This window comes from Seriola aureovittata, chromosome 4 (genome assembly GCF_021018895.1).
Source record: "Seriola aureovittata isolate HTS-2021-v1 ecotype China chromosome 4, ASM2101889v1, whole genome shotgun sequence".
In the NCBI taxonomy this organism is placed as follows: Eukaryota; Metazoa; Chordata; class Actinopteri; order Carangiformes; family Carangidae; genus Seriola; species Seriola aureovittata.
This window is the reverse complement of record NC_079367.1, coordinates 21279792-21298912: the sequence shown is the minus strand read 5'-3', so window position 1 is coordinate 21298912 and position 19121 is coordinate 21279792. Positions and strand designations below refer to the sequence as shown.

The 19121-nt window shown below is 40.6% G+C and overlaps 1 protein-coding gene across 14 annotated transcripts in view; it reads right to left on the bottom strand.

The window, feature by feature from the left end:
• Positions 1 to 19121, bottom strand: part of synrg (synergin, gamma) — a 53259-nt gene that overhangs the window by 24267 nt on the left and 9871 nt on the right. For 3 of the 14 annotated variants that reach the window (XM_056373511.1, XM_056373517.1, XM_056373519.1), the window contains exons 5-16: positions 18543 to 18648; positions 18326 to 18437; positions 16894 to 17304; positions 14982 to 15260; positions 13672 to 13752; positions 13292 to 13488; positions 11747 to 11992; positions 11493 to 11635; positions 9529 to 9671; positions 8857 to 8919; positions 6406 to 7428; positions 421 to 972 (exon numbers count right to left, since the gene is read on the bottom strand). In XM_056373511.1, coding sequence (XP_056229486.1) covers positions 421 to 972; positions 6406 to 7428; positions 8857 to 8919; positions 9529 to 9671; positions 11493 to 11635; positions 11747 to 11992; positions 13292 to 13488; positions 13672 to 13752; positions 14982 to 15260; positions 16894 to 17304; positions 18326 to 18437; positions 18543 to 18648 — 3356 coding nt within the window. The remainder of the gene's footprint in view (positions 1 to 420; positions 973 to 6405; positions 7429 to 8856; positions 8920 to 9528; positions 9672 to 11492; positions 11636 to 11746; positions 11993 to 13291; positions 13489 to 13671; positions 13753 to 14981; positions 15261 to 16893; positions 17305 to 18325; positions 18438 to 18542; positions 18649 to 19121) is intronic. The other 11 variants (XM_056373514.1, XM_056373518.1, XM_056373516.1 and 8 more) reach the window with 8 other exon arrangements.

Here is a 19121-nt window from a genome sequence, read left to right as displayed (position 1 = left end):
TTAAATAAAAACATGTAAAGTTTGATTAAATTTACATATTTACATCATATTTTAGTGCTAAAACTATTCCTAAATTAAGTGACCATTCCATCTAGGATCTGGTGATTTATTTTGATTGACTGACTGTTTGGTTTATAAAATGTCAGAAAATAGTCAAACTTGTCAATCAAATGTTCAAATGTGTTATTTTTTTCTGATCAATAATCCAAAAACAAAATCTGTTCAATTTACAATGAGTAACACAGAGGAAAGCAAAAGGTCTTCACATTTAAGAAGCTGCAACCAGAGATGATTTTGTAATATCAAAACAACTGCAGGTGATTTTTCTGTCAATTGTTTCATTTCTAGACTGACTGAAATGACTGAATGAAAATTATTGTCACTTGCACTCAAAAAGGATCAACATGATGACAGACTCACCTTGAACAGACAAGTCAAAGGTTGCCAGTTCGTTCTTGATCATCTCCTCACTGGACTTGACTTTGGCTTGAGTGCTCGCTTTGAGGAAGTCAGACTTGCCAAACTTTGGCTTGTCTCCTCGGAAGGCGCCAAACTCATCTGAGGCCTCACTTTGGTTCCCCTCAGAGCCCACCTCAGCAGTAGCAGCAGGCGAGTCCGACTTTTCAGAAACTGTACTTGCAAAGTCCCCAAAGTCGTCCTCGTCATCAACACCGCCCTGGTCACCTGAGCCGAAATCAGCGAAGGCTTCAAACTTGTCATCTGTCGATGAGCCATCCTCTGCGGGGACGGAGGTGGTGATCTTTGCTAAGGAGCTGCTTGTGATGTTTTCAGTGCTGCCAACGGTCACCTCCTTTGCCTGTGTCTGGACTAAGGTTGGAAGGGAAGCTCCTTCCAAGCACTGTGGCTTTCTGACCTCACCGGGCAGACATTCCTCCCTGTCTGACCAGTCATAGCTGGCCAGGGTGCTGAGGGCCGATGTCCCAAAGGGGTCAAATTTCATGTCGTCTCCTTCTGTAATGACAACACAAACATACCAGTGGTTCCCAGGAAGAGAAGAGATGCTGTCATGATAGGAGGTGGATTAATGAGCCTGGATGAGGGACTGAGATTTCTGCTGGATTATCACTACGTCACTTATCTATGGTTCAAGTAATATCCCTTTTCTTCTAGTGGTAGAAAGGTGTTGAGACTTTTAAAGGGTCAATTCACCAAAATTACAAAAGATATTTTTTCACTTACCTACTACCTCAAGTGATGCCTGGCAATGCAGACAGTTTTAGTTTTATTTGTCCTGGTTTGCTTTCTGCCTCCAGCCCAGCACAGTTTTTTTTTTTTTTTTTAAACTTATGTTCACAGGATTCAAAATCACACACACACACACACACACACACACTGCAATCAACAGAATTGTAAAATAAAAACAATATCCCAGTTACTCTGAATAATCCACATCGGAACTACTTTCAATTGTTTTAATTAGAAAGAAGATTAATTGGCAACTATTTTGATTGTTGATTATTTTTTCAGACATTTTCGGGTTCCAGCTTCTCAACTGAAAGGATTTGCTTCTATTCCTTGTCTTATTTATTAGTAGAGCTGACACAATTATTAATTAATTGATCGACAGAAAATAAATCTGCAACTTTTTTGTCACTAATTAACCATTTCAGACATTTTTCAAGAAGAAACTGTGAAAAAATGTCAAATACTTTCTAATTCCAGTTTCTCAGATGAGAGGATTTGCTGCTTTTCTTTGTCTTATACAACTGAATAAATTGAGTGAACTGTTTTGGACTGACAGACGAGACATTCATTGGCGTCACATTGTGATCTAGGAAACTGTAATGAGCATTTTTCACTGTTTTCTGATGTTTCATTGAGTAAATGATGAATCAGTTAATCAAGAAAATAATCAGCAGATTAATTGATTATGGAAATAATTATTATTTGCAGCCCTACGTTCAACCAAAGAGACAGACCTCAAGAAAACACTCCTCAGTGGATTATCTACAGAATCCTGAACATTGTTTTTGGAAAGATATGTTTTTGTTGAAATATAATTTTTCAATCAAATGAAACACAATTCACCTCCACTATACTGGGCTGGAGGCCAAAACCTCACAGGTCTTCACAAAATGCGTGCAGACAAAACCAAAAGTATCGTCTTTGATGGATGTCACTATAGGCGAGTGAAAAAATACTGTTTTGTGAAAATATATTTTTTTGTAATTTGGGTGAACTGACCCTGACTTTACTCATATTCCACATACTACATAGTCAACACTGGCAAGAATGAGATCAGATGTGTTGTAAAGTACCCCCTCCACATATTTTGCACTTTTAAGATGTGAAAACAAATGCTGAAATAACCTGCCAATTATGGATATTATTCTACACAATTATGATCACAGCTGTATTGTAATTATACTAGCAGATGACTAATTAATGTCGTTGTAACAGTAATACATACTTTGTTAGAGTAATACATCTTCCTGCCCACATTTATGTGAACTGTGTTTGGTAAATTATCTCAAGCAGGGTACACAAATTGTTTTGATGTCTGAGCTGAATCATGTTTATGAAATCACTGCCATCATTTAATCAAACACAGTGAACACTAACACCGCTTTTTTTGTAATGGACAGTTTCTCTATTCTGTTCTCAGTGGTGACAAACAGCTTTAACAAAAGCCTAACAATAATCAGAGCCGATCTCTTTATGCAACCTGAAGGATTTTGTCTCCTGACAGCAACATTAATAAAAGATCTTTCCTGTCACTACTTCTGCTCTGTTTCTTACAGTGTGTTGTGCTGTTTGTGATCAGTTTCTTTATGACTAATACTAACTGACAGATCTTTACAACCTGCACACATCTGTCAACACTTTAGTATTCAGGTCTCCCTCTCAGTTTCTCTCACACACTCAAAAACACACACATCGGCTTTGTTGAACCCTTCCTATTTTGCATGACAGAACCCTCAGATACACAAAGCAATTTGTGAAATTGACAAGGATCTAGTGCTGTAAGCCTCGTGACATTAGATCACTTTACGGCCTCTCAAGAAAGGAAAGGAGAAAATAAGACGGTACGCGTTTCAGCAATACCAACAGTAATATTTATTACGACAACATGAGTAGAGAGAAAGAGAGAAAGGTCACAAAGTACTGTGAAAGAGGTCTATCATTACAAGAGGTTTGTCAAACTAACACTTGTAAAATTAGATTTCAGTCATTTAGAATACAAGGGCATGCAGAATCAGGAGAAAAGGAAGAAAACAAACAGTGAGAAGGTAAAACAAAGATTATCCGAGGATATAGAAGCAGAAACCAGAATGAGAAGGCACATTCACAGACTAAAATCAGTAATTCTGGGGAGATGACAAACTTTGTTGTAATATTAGGATGTAAAGCAACAGGTGTTTTTTTTGGAAAAAAAGATTTGAATACAGAACACTTGAAAAGCCAGGTTGAAAAGATATTTCAAAGAACAAGCTCAAGGCAGGAGGCATTAACCCTTTGAGGACCTGAGGGGAAAATTTGGTGAAGAAGGTTTTGTACAAACTGCAGTTTAGAAGCAGTGAGAAGTTACAAGCCACAATTTCAGAGGCTCTTTATCCATTTTGTCAATTATGAAATAAGATTAAGTCCTGGTGCTCATGCTAACAGAAAATTATGGTGAGGAGATCACAATATCTGCATTACTCTGCATGTAAACACATGAAGTTATCTTGTTCAAGCACTCAAAGGGTTACAGAAAACAAAGAGGGCCACCCTTACACCTGACATCCCAGAAAGGGCCTTGATTACATCCAATCACAGATGCAAAAACAGATTTAAAGAGACAGTATCCTTTTTCTCTTGCTACAGTGATTGTTTCTCAAAAACAGGCTAATGTGCACAAACTCTTGTGATCCCCTAACCTAATAGCACGTCATTATTTTCTAAAGACAATAATGTTCACATTAGAACATTAACATAAAATACTTTAATGAACATATTAGTCTTACTAAATACTGTACGCTACATTTAATTTACATAATTGGCAAATCACAAGATCAGGGAGTCTTTCTAGTCTCAAAATAAGAGCTCATATTCCTGTAATAAAAATACACTATTAAATCTGTATGTATACAGTTTTTTTCCTTTGATAAAAACAACTTGCAGTACTGTTATGCATAAAATGGTTATTTTGTATTACGTTCTTGTCAATTTCACAAATTGAAAAGGCAGGCACACTGCAGCAAAAAGCAAGGCAGGAAGGGTAATTCTAACTTCATTGTGTTCTCAGAGAGCCAGACCGTAGAGCCACACATGATAAATTCATGCTGCAATATCAGAGATATAACAGTAAGAAAAAAAAAAAGGAAAATCACAGATTCCTTTTGTGCGCCAGACTCAAAAGGAAACTCGCAAAAGAAATACTGTCTCTTTAAGATTACGTACGTATGTCCAGAAACACAGTGCAAAGCGTGGTGAGGCGCTCAAACTGCTTGGCCTGCTACAATTTTAAAGACAGGTTTGTCCCAGAGCTCTCCAAGAACAAGAACAGCAGATAGGTGTGAAAGGGAAATGTGGAGCAGCTGTTATGGTAGCGTAAAGCTTTTAGGAATGTATCAATGTTAAACTGGGCACCGTCTCTGCCCAATTAGCAGTAGCCTAAATGTTAAGCTGCATCTCCATGGACTGTTTGAACGTTTTCCTCTCAGCACAGAGAGGCCTGTTTGGGTTGAACCAATATCTGACCACTGTACAGAAACTGAAATAAGGCAATGGGATGTTTACATTTATGATTTCCTCTGGTAAAAAGGAAATAATTATATATTCCTTGGATGAAGTGATATAGTTTCTTTACATGTGGATTTAACTGATAATTAACTGATATCGTGACATACTTTAAAATGCATGCAGACGTGAGTGCACGACTTGTCAGGTGAAGACCTTGTCAATTTGTATGACTTTCTCAAACCACCGAAAATTGTCAAATAAAGTTGGAACATGAAAATCACATGAATCTGAGTTGCAAGGTTTTCATCTGACAAAGATTAAATGCAGTCTCGGGTTATATGAAGAGTTGGTCTTGAATGTTTTCTGTGGAACATGAGCCATGACACGGAAGGTGAGATGCTTGATGAATAAATGATGAGCAATGGAGAGGAGGAAAGGGAGCACTGACATGGACATTACCTGATTATTACGGAAATTAGTTTGATTTCCTTTTAAATAAATGACCCAGCAACAAGCTTAAGGTAAAGTTTAACTCCACTTTCATGGACGTGAGGTAGGGGAGAAAAAGCCAACACGCTATAATGGAAACATCTGGTAATTCGAGGGCCATTTCAAATAATACTGCATTACAAGTTGGAAAATACTGCAGGGTAATACAAAAGCTGACGCACTCACATTCAAACACTAAAATTGTACTGCATCCAGCTATAATGTGCCTAACATCTCAGCTGCTTTTGTGACACAAAATATTGTTGCTCTATTTGAAAATAGCTTGTTTGCTGTTGCTGCATGCAGAATCTCCTAGTTACGGTAGTATTTCATTTTCGGCTATTCAAAATTATATTATCTGGAGCTCAATCAGCACAGACCAGATGCTTAAACAGTTAAAAAAGTGAATGATGGCTTACAGATTATGCCTTTGGTAAACTGCAGCCTATTGTGCAAAACCTGTGATTAAAACAAACAAGAGGATCATCACCGTTAACACCCTCCTGTATTCGTCTGTATTCAATTCAGCCTTTCTGTTTGTGTTGCAGGACACGTCAGTAACACGCCTGTGCGCACACGCACGCACACGTGCCCGCACGCGCACACACACACACACACACACACACACACACACACACACACACACACACACACACACACACACACACACACAGGCCTGTGGAGACAAAAGGTACACTGAAGGGATGCACGAAGTCTGCTGCTGCAGCGTGGACACAACAAACAGGGAGCTTATCCGAGTCACACAGACGGCAACCAGGGACCTTATCTACAAACTATGACTGCCAACACATCAAAACCAGGCACTCATCATTTGTAAATAAATAGAGATATGGGCCAGGACCTTCCTGTCACTACAATAATAATAATAATCATAATAATCATAATATATGCAGATAAAGAGGGAGGGGAATGTGGAAATAAAAAAGGAACGAAGATTCAAATAAATACATAAATAAATATATAAATAAATATGTTGAGATGAATGATGAAATGTAGAATGAAATATATGATGCAGCTAATATGATATGTTATTCATGTAGTGTTATGACAGTCTTCTGTATTTGAGCAAATTAAACTCATTACTTGCCCTTTGACCCCTTGTTTGGTGGTCACAAGTGGGCACTGAGGAGGAGAGGCCACTGCTGGCCCTGGAATTAATACTGTGTAACCGGACGGGGCCTCACCAGAGCAAACGCACTAATTCCTCACCTGTAGCGGGGGGCTGGTGAGCCGATAGACCCGGCAAATCCAGAGAGCTGTCCGACATCACGTGCTTCAGGTCTCCTGAAGTCAGGTCGCCCATGTCCGACAGCTTCATGTCCAGCTGCACTGAGAGTGCGTCCTCGGAGTCGTCCTTTCCAACACTGCTACCCCCAATGGACGGGAGGTCAAGGGACTTGACAGAAGCAGAGTCCTCTTTGGCCTGTTTGAAAGCGGCCACCTTGTCCACCAGAGTCTTCTCCGAAGCCCCGAGCGCTGTGCAGAACTTTGAGGACTGAAAGTCAGCAAAGTCGTCCGTGTCGCTTTTGAGGGAAGAGAAGGAGCCGCCGCCGCTCTCCTTGGTGTCATCATAGGCGAGGCCTCCCTCCATAGACAGCTGTTTGAATACGTCGTACTTGTCTGAGCTCTGCTGAGGCCGCTGCTGTGTGGAGGTCTCCCCTTGGACACCCACGCTCTCCCCTTTAGGCTCCCCACCAGAACTGCCAAACGCCATGAAGTCTGCAAAGTCGTCCTGAGGCGCTGCTGCAGCGCCGCCTGCCGCCGAAGCGCCGCCTGCCGCCGAAGCGCCGCCTGCCGCCGAAGCGCCACCTGCTGCTGAAGCTTGAGCGGCATCAGAGGAGGCACCAAAGAGGGCAAAGTCACCAAAATCATCTGCCCCTCCCCCTGGGGGTTTGGCTCCACCTGGTAGGAGCACTAAAGAGGGGGGCACAGACACAGAGGGGAAGGTGCTGGGTTTTGTCTCAGTGGGGGCGGGAACAGAGGGAGCTATAGAAGAGAAAAGGTCCAGGTCAGCCATGTTTAGAGGGTTTTTGGGCTGAGAGAGAGACACTGCTGGCTGCTGCTGCTGTGGTAGTTGTTGTAGAGATTGAGAGTTTGGGAAAGCAGAGGAGAAGGCAGGCTGGAAGATTTTGGCCTGTTCTGAAGGGTCTAGTGGAGAGACGCTGTCGGCGGTTTTAAAGTCTGTGAAGCCATCATCAGCGCTGACAGACTTGAAATCTGCAAATACTTCCCCTGTGAACCAAAGATGACAATTTAAGGTCAGTGAAAAACATTTAACATGGCTGGCAGATCTCTTGGGATATCAGACAAAAAAGCCTCAGCTGCGACCGCCACGATTCTGTCATTTTACAATCCTACAAGAAAGGAAGCGGGTGGATTAGTTTGCCTCTGCTGCATCGCAAATGCTCATCGTAAACTTCCAGTCTTCAGATGAACTGTGGGCTGCAGCGTGTCGACAGAACGGCAAACATCACTGCACAAAAACGCTACCTCATCTAAAGGCACATACATCCCCACTACCATGCAGTCAACTGCTCAAAATGGAACAGAATATGATAAAGTCATTCTGCAAAAAAAAAATGTCCATCTTAACGTGTTATTTTGCCCTTTATGTCTGAGAATCAGGAAAAGAATTTATTGGCATGCCAAATTGGTTTAAAAAGACAGATTTGTCAATACAACATAGCATTGGGAATAAAACCAATTGTAAATACTGTGCTATGATTTTTTGTACCCAAGCACAATTGTGAGCCAATGTTCAAAAAAATAAAGCAAAAATAAAGCTTTGCAAAGATATGACTCATATAAGATAAACTGCAACAATCCTACAGTAGTTTTAACTGTCTTTTTTCTTTTTAGAAAGATTAGTTCAAAGATTTAATAGTAACTGAAATTACTAGTTAAGATGGGTATTTTTTGCAATGAGAAAACTCCACATATGCTATAAAAACTAAAGCAGCAATAACATTTGTTGTCTTTTTGTCTCAAATGATGCAACATGACAGTGATAAAAACCACACAGAAGGAAAGTCAGAATGCATTTTCGAGTTTCCGCGGTTGTTAATCCACTGTGGTATGCATGGACTGAAATAGGGTGTCTGTTCACACTGCTGGTGTGCGGTGGAAAAGAGATAACTAATGGGCTCATTAAGGAGATGGAGCCTGACAATGCCAAGGAAAGGTCACTGCAAAGCATGACTTACTGGAGTTGTAAGAGACGTCCCCATCGGAAACTGTTCTAATGAAACAGGGACGGGAAACACACTGGTATCAACACTGCAGACTTGCAAAACAAGATACGGTGCAAATATGGAACAATACTAACATGGCATTATAGTGGCCTGACAGCTTTACCCAAGTTATAATAAAGTGTTTAACTAGAGGGAATATAAGAGTAACGGCACTCTCTTCACTGCAAATTCCAACCAAAATACAACCAAGCTTTGTTTTCTGAGGAGGTTGTGACATTGTTTTTGTTCCTCTAGCCATTTGCTTACAGGGACCATCTCAGAGCCTTATATAACCTCTTTGTTGTTTGGTAAAAAGGCCAAAAGGAATTGACTGAGGAATACAAAAAAAACATTTATTTAGAAAAAACAATGGATTTGCTAATATGCATGTAAATGGAAGAATGTTGGCTTAAATGTGTAACTTTCTTACCAACTGGTTTCTTGTCAGCAGGTTGCTCAAGCTGTCTGAAAACACTGTATTTGTCTCCAGTATCTGGATCACCACAAATAAAAAAAGAAAGAACACATTTACCAGGCAGGCAGGGTTAGGGTTAGGGTTGCTTTCATGCAATTTGCTATAACATACCAGTTCTCTGTATTAGCCAAAAAACTGTTTTTAAGTAGTTAAAAACATTTGCATAAAACTCTTTAGGCTGCTTTGGAAATCATTTCATCTGCATTACAATTTAACAAGACTTGAAGTTGCAGTAGGTAACCTTCAGGGTTATATTATTTTAAAAGTCATACAAATGCTATATTAGGTGAGTAGGAAAGGATATTATTTCAGAATCTACAAAACAGTGGTTGAACTATGCCTCAGCTGTGTCTTGGTGAAATGTGGAATGAAACCTATATGAGTGATGAGACACCAGAGGTGATGGTGTCACTCTCTTCTTTCAATCAATCCTTGCCTGTTATCTAATTATAAAGTAGCAGGAATAATGTTATTCTCTGTGTTGCTGTGGTGATTTAAACATTGGAGATCATATTTGTTTCCCTTCCTGACCTACTTTATCTTTTCCTCCCAGGGTTTACCTGGCTGGAGAGCAGACAATGTTCCTAACACACCATAAACCCTCTCTGAGGTGTATGTAGACGTTACCTGAGGCATGTGGTGTAGGCTCTGCGGGCTGATCCACAGACAGCTGCTTGAAGACAGCGTACTTATCAGAGGATGTGACGGAGGCGGAGGAGGAACCAGACACTGGAGTCAGCATGGCAGGCGCGCTTGCAGGGACACAATAGCTATAGTCAGACATCAGGAAAAGTGAGGTTTAATAGTAGAGTTTAATCCCCATAAGCTGCCTGAGCTGATTGAACATTTGCTCTGGGCTCCAAAAGTTTGGAGTCACAGGTTGGTTTTTTTTGTTAAAAGCTTTTTCATTCTACTAACCATTATAGTGACTCTGATGCGAGCTGAGGGAGCTTTTATCTATACCTTTGATTTATACAGGAAAATAATTAATGAAAAGAGACTAAATGACACTTGCAAAAAGCGCTACAGAGGTGGGTCATATATCAGTATTTGTGTAGTTATCACTGCAGTCTGTCGATGTTTAACCTTATGCTGTTTTGATTATGCGAAGGGTCTCCCTGACATAATAAACAACTATACTGTTTTATTTTAACCAGTGCACCTTCTTTGGGGCACAGATGTCTGGGCCTCTTTGAAGCTCTGTTGCTGCCAAATGGCATTCAATCAAATAAAAATAGCTCTGTTGGAGTGTATGAAATTGGGCCTTTGGTTTTTTAAATTTAAAGTCCTGTTCATGAGGATTTTCAGTTATCTTATCTACTATCTGGACCTTGTATCAAACCAAGATTAATTTAAAAGGCATAGCTTCACATTTTTGGTTAGTGTTAGTTGAAAAGTTTGATATGACCCTCATGTTTGTATGCTAAATTTGAAGCTACAACCAGAAGTCAGTTGGCTTAGCTTAGTTTATTTTAGCACAAAGACTAGAAACCAGCTCATTAATTAATATGTTATAGCTCATTTGTTTAATCCATACAAAAACACTATTTTATTGGGAGTTATGTGATGGTATAAGATATAGTCTGGCACAAAAACTCCCCCATCAAAACATAAATTATACATTGGTTTTTGTATGGATTAAACATAATAATAATTTGTGTTATGCTCTGATGCTCCTGTGAGATACAAAAAAAAACAAAGCTGAGCATGAATAAAAAGCCTACTTTACATTGCACAAGTTGCTGATCTGACAACAGACAAGAATCAAGCACTAAGGGAAATCTGTTAGCTCACTTTCCAGTGAATGTTAGTTTCCTCAAAGCCCTTTCTCAGCAAGACATCTGACAGTAAGTTATGCCTGCCACTTCGGGCTGGCAACCTAACAAGAGCTTTTCAGTCTCTCATTTAATTAGACAACGATCTCAGACTGTGAGAGATTCTTGTTACAGTGCTGAAACAGTCAGGAGTGTATGTTTTAAGGGGAGAAACAGAAGAGAATAATAAATCGCCTGTGCCACTTAGATGTGAGATACTTTAGTTCTGCTTTCTCTTTGTCTTTCAGTTTTTAATTGCCTTTCTGCTTCCTCTCTGTGGGTCTCTCGGTATGGGCTGGAGAGTAATATAAAGAAATGAGCTTATCTACTGTCCACCAAAATGAATTCATTAAGATATGACCCAAACTCATTGTTATTCTGGTGAGGTTATTGCGAGATATTAAGACAGTGTGTCTGACTGTAAGGTTTCCAAGACAGACAATGCAAGACACAAATATTATGCAGAATAACTCAGCTATAAATAGCCATCCAGGGTTGAATATTAGATGCTCATCATTGCAAACATTTACATCATTTCTTCAGAAAAACAGAAGTAGCTGGAGTGTAAAGGGAGTCAGAAATGATGAGGAACACTCAAGATACCTCTTGTAAAGTAAACTCAGCATTTAGTAAGAGTCACCAACTAAAACCTGCAGATTGAGACATTGTTAATTATGTAGGCTAAAATGAAAATTGCATGTTGCAATATTTTAACTTTAAAAAATTAATTACTCATTTAGGCATACTCATTGTCTCCATAACACTCACATCCTGTACCTGTTTTGGTGCTGAGGTGCTATGGTGGTGGGGAAACTTCCTCCTGACTCCCCATGGAACTCAGTGAAGGCCTGGTCTCCTGCTCCTGCTTTTGGAGCCTCCTGGAAGTCCTGGAAGTCATCGTCATCTGCTTTGGTTCCCTGCTTTAACAACGTGTTAGTTAATGATGTGAGTTATGATTACCGTAATTATAGTAATGAGTGCACAAAACAAGTGTCCAAGAAAAGGCTGAACTAAAAGCATGGCTGTGTTACCTGTGTGGGAGGGAAGCTGGCAATGAAGTTAGTGTTTGTGGGTGGTTGAGCCGGTGCTGCAGGTGTCATGGCCATGACTGGTGGTGCTGGTGAGGGCATGGCCATAGAGACTGGGGGCTGGGCCATCATTGGCTGCTGGTGCTGGGGCATGACGGGGGCCATGGCCATAGTCAGGGCTGGCAGGTTGGGCACTGGTGGAGAGGGGAACTGATTGAGGATTTCCACATTCATTGCTGGGAGGCCACTCTGAAACAAAAGAAATAGGTTTAAAGGACACAGCTAGTGACATTTTATGTTTTCATTATCAACAAATACAATGAAAAGAACAAAACCAACAATGAAACCAAACTGAACAAAATCAACTGTGAAACCAAAGCCTGACATATCTTATTTCATTGTGTTACAGACTCTCCAAAAACTATTAAAAACACATCAATGAGCCCCATTGCAAATGAACAAGGTTATTTTGAGATAGTTCCACATACATCGCCCTCCTGCAGTAAATACTCACTAGAGCACCAAATGAGTATTAAGCCGTTACTGAAAATAGTACAATACAAATGCACAAAATCCTGTTTAGGCAACGTTTGCCAAAAACATCAGTGCTCAGCTGTATTTAGCTCTTTAAAAATGGGGCTATATATTAGGGCTGGGCAATTAATCAACTTTATTTGAAGTGGGGGATAATAAAGCAGTCCTACTATATATTTTTGTTAATTTTAAAGATCAGATGAGATAAGAACAAATTAGCTTGGAGCACAGAAGCACAGACAGGGTAGGAGGTGAGAAAGTATTGAGAGACAGACTAACACGTTGTTGGTTTTGGTCTTTTCATGGAATTTGTTTATAAAATAACAAAATATAGAATAATACTAACCTTATTTGTTAATCTTTTAATGTTTCCTAATTTCATTTATAAGAATGTTGCATATAAAATGTATATTCTGATTTCACTTGACAAATCAAAATGGGGTGCTCAGTTAAATCCTGAGATCATTTGAGAATAACAAAGATCAGGTGAGATATCGAAGCTTAGTTCCTTCTCATATTCACTGAACTATAAAAAAATTGGACTGATGTTTGCATATAAATTATTCAACAGTCAAGTTCCTTTGAATAGATGTCACTGGCAGACTCAAACTTTTTTCCCCCTAGAGAATCCACCTTGTTGTGTTTGTGTTTTAAGGCTCTTGAAGATTTACATCTCCAAAGGCGTCTTATTATTCCTTGCATGGAAGCAGTGGCATGCAGTGTTTTGTGAGCTGCCTGCAGATTTGCATCCTCCCAGGGGTGGTGGTGACAGGCCCGGGCTGACGATGATAAGAAGCCTCCTGCCAAACTCGCCTGATGTGGACTCAGCCATATATTTGGCTTACGATGCTTCACACGCCCTGGGCTGATTCACAGCACTGCTTCTTTCTCCGTATTTCTAGCTAAGTCCGTCAAATTTCAGTGTGGAGTTTATGGCACAGCTCTGTCTAAGTCAGGGGGGATGATAAGTGAAGTTATTCTAAATGGACAATTTGTCTTGACTCGACTATTTACCTGTGCCACACCAATTAGTGCAAGTACGGTGTAGAGCTCCTCCTTGGTCAGCATGCCAGGTGTTGTGCGGTTGGCTGATGCCCAGATTTGCCCCAGTGCTTCTCTGGGAAGGCCTGATGACATTAATATTGGGTAGAGCTTGGCCGTGTCTATCCCTGCCGGGGTCATGGTGAATTCAAGAACCTTCTTGAACATTTCTGAGGTTAAAAAAAACAGAGAGGAATACATTCATGAATACTATAAACCTAAAGGTAAACTTGACATCAGAAAATAAATACTAAGCTACACTGGAAATCAGTATAGTGGAGTGTCATTTCTTTACACAAAATACAAAATATTTGGTTATATTACACTGGATGTTTTCATGTGTAAATGTTTACCTGGGACAAGGCTGTCGTTGTACACCCAGGCTGGCAGCATGGGCTGGATGTGCTCTTGTTGTGGATACACGCCAACACCTGCTGTCACAAGCAGACACACACACGGACGCACACACAGTTAGTTGTTATAGAAAAAAACCTTGTCCAGGCATATGATTTGCCAAGCCTCTTGGCAGCTGAGCCCTGCTTTGTATCGAACTCAACAAAATCATACACCTGATGTCTGAAAGGCTTGGTGCAGATGTAACGCTCCCCTGCACTGAGTCACAAGCATCCTGCCATGTCAGACATCTATAAATCAGTCTGTGAGCTATTTCCAGATTCAAGGAGAAGGGAGAGAGGAGACTGTCTTGTAAGAAAAAATAACTAAAAATCAAATTTAACTGCTGACATTGACCTACATAAACTTTTTTGTCTAACTGCAAATAGACTAAGAAACATTTTGAAAGAAGATATGGCTTGTTTTCCCTGAGTCCCTAATACTCTGTCTGTAAAGCATACTCAGGCACGGACTTTGCACATAATACTCCCATCAGTCCTGGGCCGTTAAATGAATCTTATTACAAATCTCCCTGGTCTCCATGACGGGCCTCTATATTTCCCTCGGTGACATGGAGGACATGGACACAGACAAACAAATTACAGCCCAAAGGAGTAGCAGAGTAGCATGCACAATCAGCCTTGGATTATGTTTGGACCTCAGTGGCACCTGCCAATCCATGCGCAGCCCTGTTAAACCAAAGCAGTCAGCATGCACCAGAGGTCGTTCTCTGAGAGAGTGTGACACGGCGAGAGAACAGACAGCAGCTTATTGAGTCAGCAGGTATTACCCCGGGACCTCCACAGACACACTCCATTTCCACAATGTGTACAGAGAGCACCAACATGAGAGGGCCCCTCTAATAAGATCCAGCCTGAAGTAAGAAAGGTATAAAGCAGGCAGAAACAAGAGCAGAGACTTGGCTTAGGAGAAGATGTAAAGACCACCAGGGATGTAACTTCAAAAGACCACCACTCCATAATAATCTTAGAGGTGAAGAAAATGTTGTTGTGGTTGAATTTAACAGCACATAGTCTACAATAGTATGATGCCCAGTTTAGAATCTGTTACAAACCAATTAAGATCGAAAGAGAAAGAACAGATTAAGCTTCTACAAAAGGCACAGAATTATTTTGTCAGGGTTAGAAAGAGTGAAAATATTTCCCCAGGAAAGAAAGAAAGAAAACGCCTTGATTGTGTGTTAATGCTTTGGCAAAGAATGGGAGAGAAGAAGAAGCTATGAAGTCTAATAAACAGGCACTTCTCTCACCACCGTCACTACTGGTTTGGGAGGATGAGTCAGCAGCTGATGGGGGGACGCTGGGTGATGCCACTGGGGCCTCAGGTGGCTTTTCTGCGACGAAGACAGAACTCAAGTCCTCAGGGGCCGCAGCCCAATTCCTCGCTTTAGTGCTGGATTGAAACTGGGCTGAAACCTTTGCTCTAGGGCCAATTTCAGCCAAACTCTGCTTGGATTTAAAGCTAACCTGTGCCGTCTTATCAGCAGTAAGATCACATGAGGAGAATAGCTTCTCTTCCAGGGACGGGCCTAGAGGAACAATGAATGAGGAACAAACTTCTTCATAACACAGACTAGCTATACAAAGCAGTTCAAGTTTCCTATTTATCTGAAGCTAAATTGACAATTACACTTGCTATTACATTCATGTCGTACGTAAGTATCTGTGATTAAATGGAAGAAAAGCAGCTCCAAAAACAAAATTACATCTGGGAAAAGCAGGTGTAAAATCTGTGGTTTCATCAGACACATACAGAGAGACTATCGCCAGGGCAAGCTGGCAAAGAGAGATGGTTTTAGATCTCTATGGTGCTGTTTTTCTCTGAGTGGGTCCCCGTTAATTTCTACTTGGAATAAAGATTTCATTGAGGAAAAAGACGCTTTATTTAGTATTTTCTGCCATAGGCATTTATTAATATAAAAAATTAATAATGAATCAGTAATTGATCGTTAATTTTCCCTGATGATCGAATAAGGAAATTTTCTTCAAGCAACCATCCCTAGTCCCCATACACACATGTGCATATGCAGGTGATACAGTGCACAGTCCTACCAATGGTGTTGCACTATTCCACTGATCAACAGGTTGCGGTAACACACAAAGATATGTTGCAATATGCCAACAAAGGCAGGGAAGAAGAAGACGTCAAGCTACATAATATGGATGTAAACATTACTGGATTTAAAATCAGCTTTGCACATGTTTTAAGAATATGCACTTAACATGTTTGTTAGTCTTTAAGGATACACACATTTTGGTGAGCATCACTGTAAACATGTTTGTTTACAGGAAACTCCACAGGGAACCTTTAATCTTTATCTATTTAATAATTGTCAAAGGAGTTTACAGTTTTTACAAAAAAAAATTTTTATATCCCATTCAATCACTAACATTTTTTGGGCTGACAACTTCAGGCTATTTAACCACTCTTGCAGTTTGAATACATGCTTCTAAAAGCGTCTTGTCTCCAACCACTATTAGATGGTCAGCAGGAGTCTTAAACAACAGGCCTCTGCCAGGTCTCTGTTCTGCTCTATCACAGGTAAGCAATCCTGACGCCATCTAATCTGCTTACTCCAGATGCTAAACAACTAGGTCAGAAATTTCTTAAGAGGATTAGGGATGACACTCAATGGAGGGCTAGCTGTTGCATTTCTCTGGACAGAAGGTGATCTCACTGTCCTGTCATTCATAGACTAAAAACTTAGAGATGTCACAGAGCAGCTGCTCATCTCAGAGATTAGACAGCAGATGACACAGGAAAGTGACACTCTCCTATCACTGCACAATCCATAAACTGATTGAATAGTGGATTCAACTACTACAGGGTTAAAACTTACTGACAGACTGACATTCTCTAAGGATGAAGCAAGTTGGGTTTCTTTTTTATTCTGTATCCTTGTTTACCTAGTTTGTAGTATCTGGTAGCTTTAAAGGTTTAAGTAATGAGGCCATCTACTGTGCTGGCGGCATGCTCTCACACTGTAGCGCAGGCCAAGACCAACCAAAATCCAGAGGTAAAAGTAAAAATATTCAGCATTAGCAATAAAAGCAGCACTACAAATACAAAAAAAACCGTCTAAACCAATACAAAGTGTGAATGGTTGAGTATAAATTATGGGGATGTGAGAGGAGGTGTCAACAAAGCAAAGGAAGAGTTACCTTGAAATGTAGATTGGGAGCTGGTGTTGACAGCAGAGTGTTGGGAGGCAGTGGGAATTGACACAGAGGCAGGGAGAGACTGAGGGAGGGATTGTGAGGAAGGGAACGAAGGTTGGACTTGGGCTTGAGAGGAGGGGTGGAAGTTGGAGGAAGGGAGAGTGTTTACAGGACCCTGAACAAAGTCACTAAACTCATCATCGCCCTCAGAGAAACCTGACTTGGGGCCAGGGGGCGAAGGCTGGATGTGAGCCTGAGAGGAGAGGCCGTAGGTGGAGGAAGTGGAGGAGGAGGGCGGAGGGAAAGAGGCTGGGGCATCTACAGGCCCCTGAAAGTCACTAAATTCGTCATTGTCCTCAGACAAAGCTGGGGGGAGGGAGTGAGTGGTGACAGACGAGTGTGATGGCGATGAGTCTGCAAAAATGAAGAAATAATGATGATGGCACATCACATGACAAACACTACAATGGAGAATGAATTAAGGGCTGCACAGTGAAAGAGTGAACGACTATTTTGTGCAAGACCAGAAATTGTAGAACTGCAGATTCACATAAAATCTGAACATACAGCATTTAACTGATACTCAGATTCAGCAAAAAAAAAAATATATATATATTTAACTGAAATACCGTTTATCAATTTTCAAAACAGCATTAGTATAAATGTTGTCACCAGAATAACGGCTCTAAAGCAGAGGTTCCCAACTTGAGGGGTCAGTATATAAAAGAAGAAAAAACACTGTTCTGTAGCATAACTCTGTATTCTCTTTCTGACTTTTCTCTAATCTTTGCAAAGTTTTAGCTGGTTAGTCACTAAAATTATTCAAATCAAACAGTTTGAGAGGTTTAAAAGGTGAAAATCAGTCGGCTCGTAACTCACAGACGTATAAAGCTTGGGACAGGGAGCTGCTAGTCAGCTCTGCTTCATTTTAAGGTTTCATAAAGCAAAAAGGTTGGGACCTTCTGGTCTTACAGCATTACTCCTAGCTGTGTTTGTTACTGTAAATGCATGCCAACAATATTCTGAAATGCACAGAAGTAAGTAAAGTGAGGGAACTCTACAAGTCTAAGACACTAAAAAGTGCAGAAAGTGAGTGAGGTCCTCAAACAGATGCTATACTGAACACAGATAAGCTAAAAAGTGATAATGACAACACTGAGACGTGTACAGAAAAAGCAAGAGACAGTAAAAATAATATGATAAAAAATTATGTGATTAAGTGGCTGTGTTGCATATTATACACTCAGACAGAAAATCCCAAATTTGGCTCGTCTGGCTGCCAGCTGGGTAGCTATCATGCAGACCTGTCTCCAATCCAGTTATTATTCTCAGACGGAGACATTGCAGCAGAGCCACACTGAGCAGATCTGCTGATGGAGAAGCACAACAGGAAAAATCATAGGGATTACAACTAAAAGTGTTTAGGTGAAGGTACCTGGCTTCTTGGTCTGTGATGACGGAGTGGGGTGCATCTTCGCGTCTCTACTGAAGCCGTCCAGGTTGCCTTTGATTGCCTCCAAGGCATCATCACGGCTCTTCTCCCCTGTCTGAGTACAGCACAACAGAGTATCAATAGCCCAGAGGGCTAGAAAGATGAGCAGTAGACATGTCAGAAAAATAGTAAGATAATCTGGATGTGGGAAGAGACTCACCTTAGGTTTGACACTGCTGAGCAGCCTCAGCTTCTGTTTCTGCTCCTCAAACTGTCTTCTTTTCCTGTCTTCCTCCAGCATCTTCTGTTGCTGCTCCAGACGCTTTCTAACAGGCAAGAGTACAGAGTACAGACATTAAATGTAGAGCCAAACAAATAATATTCTTGAAGGGGTTGGGAGCCAGGTAAAACATAAGAACTAAGATAGATAGATTGTATACACTAATTGGAATAAAATCAATATTTATCTGTTTGTCAAATGGCATTCTATTGGTTATCTGTAAATGAATGTTACTAGGGTTATATTTAATCACTCAAGCCACTGTGCGTTAAGTATAAACATAGTATACTGACTCATATATGGACTTTTTTCCAAGTATTCATTGGCATCTTTGCCTAATGGGAGATGTGACACTGACAATGCAACACTGGAATTGCAATGGTAAGGGTCTTGAACCCCTAGGCCAACAGTACACTCCCTTTTAACAGACATAACATACTCGGTACAATACATACAGCCATGGGCAAGTGGTCTCAGACCTTTGGACCCCACTGCAGATGCAGTGACCAGGATGGATGG